General features: G+C 41.8%; 1 protein-coding gene across 3 annotated transcripts in view; it reads right to left on the reverse strand.

Moving 5' to 3' along the window:
* LOC119885789 (filamin-B) overlaps positions 1-7336 on the reverse strand; it is a 71823-nt gene extending 64487 nt beyond the window's left edge. For 2 of the 3 annotated variants that reach the window (XM_038696016.1, XM_038696015.1), the window contains exon 1: positions 6904-7195. In XM_038696016.1, the coding sequence (XP_038551944.1) occupies positions 6904-7195 (292 nt within the window). Of the gene's footprint in view, positions 1-6903 lie in introns of all 3 variants that reach the window. The other variant, XM_038696017.1, reaches the window with a different exon arrangement.
* Between the last annotated feature and the right edge of the window lie 894 nt (positions 7337-8230).

Genomic DNA, 8230 nt, shown 5'->3' on the forward strand with positions numbered 1-8230 from the left:
AGGTCGCACTCCTCTGGAGTCTCTCACACCAAAGGCATGTGTCTCATCCACTGCTCCATCACCACCCCCTTGTATATAAAAACTTACAGATTTGACAACAAACTATCTGTTAGCCTTTTAGCTCCTACTTTTGGTTTTCCAACACATTTAGTGAATGTTTCAGTCGAGTAGGAGTTAACGATTTCATCTTTGGCTATATTAGTCCTGAGTTCTGTCTGTAGCTTTTGTCTTGGGGTTTTTGAACAGTGTGTTTTTGTGTTAGTACTTTGGCTGGTTTAGGCCCGTCACAGACAGCTGACTGTCAAAGCTTTTCATATGCTTGATATTCTGTGCTGTGGTTAGTTTGTGGTCTTTAACAGATTTTCAAACATAGTTTGATAGCAGATTGATGTCTTTTGAGCAAGTGAGGTTGATCCACATCTAGCGATTCAATCGACGTAGATTTCGAGGCTGGCAGTGTTTGATCTCCTGGAACTGCTTGTTCTCTTATTTTTAACTTAAGTCATGAATTCTTCAGCTTGTGTAACTCCAGCACACGTGTACTGCATGCATAATGTGACTGCACAGACAAGGTGGTATACTCGATAATGTCCGCTCACACATCATTAAAACAACAAAGACATAGATGTTTACAGCCACAGTGGCCCAAAAAATAAAATACTTCAAAGAAAGCAACACCGGTGACCCTTGTGTCAAAATGTTCTGTGGGTTATTACAATTCGTTTCAGCACAAGCTAACATTCACACAAACACCCCAACACCCTCTTCCACTGCAGCCGTGATGCAACACACCTGTCGGCACAAGGGAATTGCCAACACCCTTTTTACACACACACACACACACACACACACACACACACACACACACCCCTTCACTCAACACACTGGCCAACATCCAAACAGGCAGGTAACACACACAGACACACAGAGTTTTGCAATCTTAAAAATCGCTGCTATGCACCATCAACTCCAAACACAGGCACACACACTCAAAGTGAAGTTCATTCAGGGATGATTTGACTTAGCGTCAACTGTTTGTTTTTTATTCAATCTACATTTGACATCTAGATCTACTATTAATTGTACACTCACCGGCCACTTTATTTAGGTACACTTGTTCAATTGCTTGTTAACACGAACAGCTAATCAGCCAATCACTTGGCAGCAACTAAATGTGTGGTCAAGACAACTTGAAGTTCAAACCGAACAACAGAACGGGGAAGAAAGGGGATTTAAGTGACTTTGAACGTGGCATGGTTGTTGGTGCCAGGTCTGAGTATTTCAGAAACTGCTGATCTACTGGGATTTTTACGCACAGCCATCTCTAGGGTTTACAGAGAATGGTCCAAAAGAGAGAAAATATCCAGTGAGCAGCAGTTGTGTGGACAAAAATGCCTTGATGTCAGAAATCAGAGGAGAATGGGCAAACTGGTTTGAGACGACAGAAAAGCAACAGAAACTCAAATAACCACTCGTTACAACCAAGGTATGCAAAAAACCATCTCTGAACACACAACACGGCGAACCTTGAAGCAGATGGGCCACAGCAGCACAAGACCACACCGGGTGCCACTCCTGTCAGCTAAGAACAGGAAACTGAGGCTACAGTTCACACAGGCCCACCGAAACTGGACAATAGAAGATTGGAAAAACGTTGCCTGGTCTGATGAGTCTTCATTTCAGCTGCTACATTCAGATGGGAGGATCAGAATTTGGCGTAAACATGACAGCAGACCGCCGCAGCAACAATGGCAGAGGAAAACACAGCTGGGGAGGTTTTCATACCGCTTATCAGTCTTTACATTCTGAGTAATGTTGAAAACAAGAAATCAAGAGACAGCTGTGTGCGTGTCGCATTGAACATTACTTCGCAGTACTTATCTGTGGCGTCGCTATGACGACCACCTACATTGAGGGGTACTATCTCTGGGTACTATCTGCAATGGAAAACGGAGCACGGCCAAACGGAGGCGAGGCGAGTGTGTGAATTCTTCTTTGGAAATCAAAATAACTATATTTGTTCATGCGTAGCCCACATACTTCTTTAATAATACTAATGACAGGGCATTTCCACATTTTGTCTGATTTATCTAACACTCAAGCTCAGTTTGTGGCAAAATAAACGGTTGGCACTTATTGTTGGAGTCCCACAGAGCAAAGAAATAAAGCTAAAACACACGGGTTAAGTGTTGAGGATGACAACTCGCAGCTTCCCGTCATTCAAATCTCCCAGCAGACTGTGAAAGCAGCAGACAGACGGGGCAGCAAACAGTCCGACAAACAGCAGAAGAGAGACTGGGAACTGAAAATGTACAGACTCCTCATTTAACTTAATGAAAGGCTTTAACATGACGTGAGTAATAATTTAACCAACGGGACACGTGATGAAAATATTCCTGCCCATCTGTCTCAATGTGTGTGCGACAGACAAAGGCCAGGGGGCCTCCCTGAGGGGCCCCACAGCTAACCATTAACAAAACACAAACACTGAAAAGACGACGACGACGTCTGACAGCCGCAAACCTCTCCTTCCCACGCTCCCTCTCCCTCCCTCTGTGTGTCTGGTACTCTCTTCCTGTCACCGAGGTGAGGTATCTGACAAACAAATGTTACCTGTGTGACCACACTGGATCCCGTCCAGCTCAGTGTTCATTGGAAAGTACCAACGTGTTAACAGAGTTCAATAAAATGTCTCAATGAAGAGTCACGTTCTCATGTTGCACAATAAGCATGGTTCAACAGTTTCATCAGGACATGACGTAGATTTACAAAACCTTCTGGCTGCAGGTATTAAACAAGAAACTAGTACACATCACCTGTATTTAATGAGACACACCCTTCACACAAGTCTGTGGCCACACTAGCCGACACATGAGGCAGCAAAGGCTCATTACACATCAGAAAACACAAGTATCAGGTGGATAAAAAGCAGCTTGTTCAGTCAAACTCAGCGGCACTTGCCCGTTTGGTTTGCTTCGTTTAGGCTGGTGTGAAAGTCGTCACCCGAGCTCTGTTTCAGACCAAACAACTAGACAGAAGGGGTCATGTCTTGTGTCATGACCAGCTCAAACAGGCCATGGTAAATAAGGGAGAGAAACCAAAATAAATGCACTTGAATTAAGCGTTTTATTTACAAAACATGAATTAAATAGTGAAAGAGATGAGACGTGGACAGATGTGAGTGGGTGTGTGTGAAGTATGGCAGCGTTGTGGGTGAAATAATAAAAAGAAACCAAGCAGCACACATGCAGAGACTCTCCTTGAGAAGACTAAGGTGGCAGTTTTTGTAGTGACTGGGAGTACTGGGCCCAGGTGCTGCTAGTCAGCCCATGTGGACGCCCCCGCCTACCAAAACACACAAAACTGCAAGACAGGAGCAAACATGACACAACCAAACAGGCCAGAGGGCCGTCACAGTGTGCGTGTCCCCTACCCACCCAGTCATTTCCTCTCTACTGTGGAAAAAAAAAAAAAAAAAAATTACCGCCACAGTTTAACATCCCTGAACACACTCTGACCTCGGCCCGCTCCCATCACCAAACACAGACCAGCCTCAGAGTCCCAGGGTGGTTTCACACTCGAAACGGGTAGTTCTTTCCTTGAACCAGAGTTTAACCACAAAAGTCGGTACATCTGACAGCAAATAAAAGCTTCTGTTGAATCTAGAACAGAAGTCTTGGTCCACCTGGATTTCAAGTGAACTCTGGTGCGGTCTGAGAAAAACAACGTCTGAACTCAGTTCAGCTGTGAAAACAGACTTCCAGAGGATCCTTAGTGTCAGTTTTTGTTTCAGTCTGACTTTGACTAATTATTTCAAACACAAAGATGACTTGAAGTGCAATCACATCCCAAAGAAGACCAGGAAATAAGAACCCTGAGCAAGATTCTCCTCCTGTGGTTCAGCTGAGAGTGATGCTGTTGAAGCTCCTTCAGCAGCAAAGAGACGTCAACAACAGCAACAACAAGCGAATGCTACAAGAACAACAAAACAAAAAGGGATTATGGGTAAAAAAAAGAAGATGGGTGCAGCTCATCATGCATCAGATCAGCACCTGAAGTTAACAAGAATCAGATTCAAGCAGGACGGGGATGTTCAAAGGAAAATCACCACAATGCTTTTCTACCACAGAACCCAGCTCTACACTTTCTCTTAATACTCAGAAAAATAGACAGCTGATCTTTATCAGAAGCCTGAAAGCACTTTCCATCAGTTGTGTTTAAAGCTCCACATAAAATCAAGGGGACCCGTTTAATAGAGAAAAATGTGCTCCACACATCACTCAGACTTTACTTCACACGTATAAAATCTTTTTCTAAAAAAAACACTTTAAGTAAACAAATGAGTCTGAAACAGCCAAACAAGAACTTTGAATTAAAAACAACAAACATTCAAATTAAATCAGAAATATCTGATCATACAAAATGTACGGAGGAGACGCAACTCAGACATTCATCACACAGACTGCCTTCAAACTAATAAATCAGTCTCATACAGATTGTGAGCAAGATGTTCGTTAGATGAACCTGTAAGATTTTTGCTGTAAACCTACTGTGTGCAGGCAACTCAAAAAGTCCTAACAAGCATTCTGCGAGACAAGCAGCCAAAGAGATTGACGGGCCTCCAACTGCATGACGGCATGCATTAACTGCACTGTTCACTTGACTTTTCAAAGCATCACCTAGAGCAAAGACACTTTTATAACCACTTTCATTACAACACTTTACTTTTAAAACCTTATTCTGTCATTTAATTTGTTTTCTGCAAACCAAACAGGCCCAGAACAACTGAGTAACTCAAGGATAAGAGACCTGTTGTGTGAAATACTATTTGACCAGACTGCACATTTTAAAAAACCTGACTGCAGTGTGACAGACCAGCGATGACGTACACTTATTTAATTATTTACACAGTGTCTGCTGGTCAGCAGTCTCCTCACTGTGTGCAACAATCAACATCAGCAAAGACAACAAACAAAACGCACTACAGGTGAGAAAATATAAACTTGTTCTCTTTTTTTCCTCCCCAATCAGCTAAAAACATGACTGGTTATTCGGGGATTTCACAGGTTGTCACAGTTGGACAAAAACTACATAAAGAAAGCGAAACGTAAACATGAATTACTTTTTATTTCTGTTCATCTGCCTTCAACAGCTTCTTAACATAATGCCCTGACTGCTGAGAAGAATATAAGACAACCATCAGTTGTTCATTAAAAGAGCTTCTTCTTTGCTAAAAAAAAAAAGAAGAAAAACTAACACTGAAATATTTGTTATCTGGATTATTTTATTATACAGCAAATATTCAGAAACGCAACTGCTTTATGATGATTATCAGTATTGTGCAGCCTGGGTGGAGGCTGAATTAAAATCAGATGTGCGGTAATTATGTTTGGGACACAACACCAAGCAGGTTGTTAGAGAGAAATATGAAGCAGAATCGTTGAGCAGCAAGTGGAGGCTGATCAAGTTCAATCTCATACAATTGAAAAAAAAAACAAATTAACAACAGTTTGCTCTGGCTTTGTGAATTTTCGGGTGAACTGTTTTCATGCAAGACTCAAACCAAGAGACTTCACCTCTCCACATGAAGCCAGGCTCATTAACACAGGTGTGTCCTCTCTCTGTGGGAGCCTGCTCATTAAAACCCACTCTGCAGTTTTCATGTGGAGACTCAACACCCACAACATGCCAAACTCCATTCAGAAATCTGTCAGTTTTAATGCTGCTTTCAACAACATGATGCATTTCATCAGTAATTACTGTGGGACCCAATCTGTAGCAACAGATATGACTGGTTCTCTCAGCAATCCACACTTTAATTAAACTTTAAGAGTTGATTTGGTTCCAGTTCTCATAGTAGTCTTTCACATAACTGTTAAACTGAAGAGACAGCAGAAATGTGAATATTACCAGAGATTTTCAATAAACGTTTGGCTAAATTGTGAGTTATGTAAATGCCGATTTTAAGATGAGTTCGTGTCAATGCCATAAATACTCTAACAAAATAAATATAGTATTCTGATATCGCGGATAGGCATGGCAAGTTTAAACTTCAGGGTTCTTCAATACAGTTTGGCAAGGAGTTCTTGTCACATATATTCTCCATGCACAGGAGCCAACAGGACGTAAACTAGGCCTAACTAAACTGGGAGTAAATCATTAAAAACGTGTGATTTTAGTAAAATTATTTCTTCTACCAGGCAGGACCTTTCATTAACGTGCTTATTTTATAACATACTGGTAAGAAGCTGAGAAAACTGGGAACACCGGGAAACCTCCACATAAGTTAAATGAAAGGACAAAAGGCAGGGAATGAACTTTAGTCTCCGGGAAAAAGTGCATAGCCTACATCACGAAATAGCAATGTTAAGCTTTTCTGAAGCATCTTAATCCATTCTTCAATTTAACCCAACATAAAATACACAACGGCGTTAAATTAAGTGACATATAAACTTTTAAAAGTGAGTTGATTCCCAGCGCCTTCTGTCTCCCGGCTAAACGCAGCCAGGAGGGCGGCAGCAACCACCTATAAAACCTAAGAATTTATAGGAATATTTGTTGCCTTGTGTTTGACATGTATGCCGAATTAAAGAGTGGGACCAACTAATTCAACAGACATCTTTTACAATAATGCGTGATATATCTATTCATGTGAGAAAGCAGTTTAACTTTAAAACACTACACTATTGAAGGCAGTCCGTATATTCCACGACAAAAAACAGTGTGTTGGGGCTATAAACTGGGAAAACTGGCGGGGGGAGGCTTTACTGGGACAAATAATATTAGTAATACCAGCATCCCTGTCATGTGTAGACTCCCCGCTGACAGACAAACTAGTTTTGGGATCAACAGATGGTGATTTTGGAGCCTTAAAGAAGCCTCCAGAGGAATGAATGGACTCACCTATGGAGACGAGCTTTATGCTCTCCTTGTCCAGGAACTCCAGAGCCACCGACACGTTCTCCAGCTTCATCTGCCTGAAGTTGGGCCTCGGGTGGTACTTTCTATACATATTCTTGTGGCTGAGGACCTCCAGCAGGGAGATGAGCCTCAGGCCGTCGCCCAGGTCCACCTGCAGATCCGCGATCCGCTTGTTGACGCACTTCAGGTGCTCGTTGATCCATCGGGTGAAGGTGTTCTGCTGGATCTTCTTCCACGGAGCGTCCTCAGCCAGGTCCTTCTCTGTGGCCGGCATCTTTAACGGCGCTACTTGTTCGGTATCTTTATCGCTTCTTGTCCGGACTTTGGTTGAATGTGTCAGAGAGCGTGCCGGTGAGCGTGATTTATGGTCCCGCGGTGTTTCCTCGGAGCAGCCTGAAGGTGGTCTGAAGTTTTTTTTTAACTTCACTGAGACTGACCGCCCGCTGCTGCGTTCAGGTGCTGCTTTTAAAGCTCGGACTTTTTTCACCTCTTCTTTGAGGTTTTGCAACAGTTGCCATCCTCTATGTTGCATCACTGCCTCCTTCTGGACAGAGGTGGAATGTAACTAAGTACATTTACTCAAGTACCGCACTTAAATCTTGAGGTACTTGTACTTTACACAGTGGTGGATGAAGTATTCAGATCCTTTACTTAAGTAAAAGTACTTATACATCACCATAAAAAACACTTTTAAGTCCTACATGTAAAATGTGACATAAGCATAGGTGTCATTTACACTGGGGACGCTGGGGACATGTCCCCACCACATTTTGAAATGGCTGATTTTGTCCCCACCACATTTTGAAATGGCTGATTTTGTCCCCACCACATTTTGAAAGCATTTGTTAAAATGTTCTGTAAAATAGCTTGCAACAACAAATGTTAACTAAAAAATGAAAATGCTTTGAGAAAGGTTTATTTGAACAATAAGAAAACATGTGATTTAATTAGAAGAAACAAATGTGCATTGTCCAAAAAAGAAGCTGCTGATTACTGAATTTTATTTTGTTTTATATTTTTATATTTATAAAATTGTCACCTGCCAGCAGAATTTTTTGTTTCTCTTTATATAAATAAAGACATTTCCACCATAAATTGGAGCAGAAAATGTCAACAGAATGCAGGAAATAGTGCTCAAAATCTTCTGAGGAAAGACCCCCAGACCTCCCACTCATATATTTCAGCATTTCATATTTCTCCAAAAGACTGTTCTAAATACTTCTTGTCTTGTTTTTGACCATTGTCAAGACTTGTGACACACTTGCATCATTAGACCCTAATCTGAGATTTTAGGTCCCGACCACTTTTC

The sequence above is a fragment of the Micropterus salmoides genome, unplaced genomic scaffold (assembly GCF_014851395.1).
Source record: "Micropterus salmoides isolate LMB-PRFRI ecotype aquatic unplaced genomic scaffold, ASM1485139v1 Ms_hic_scaffold_4, whole genome shotgun sequence".
NCBI lineage: Eukaryota > Metazoa > Chordata > Actinopteri > Centrarchiformes > Centrarchidae > Micropterus > Micropterus salmoides.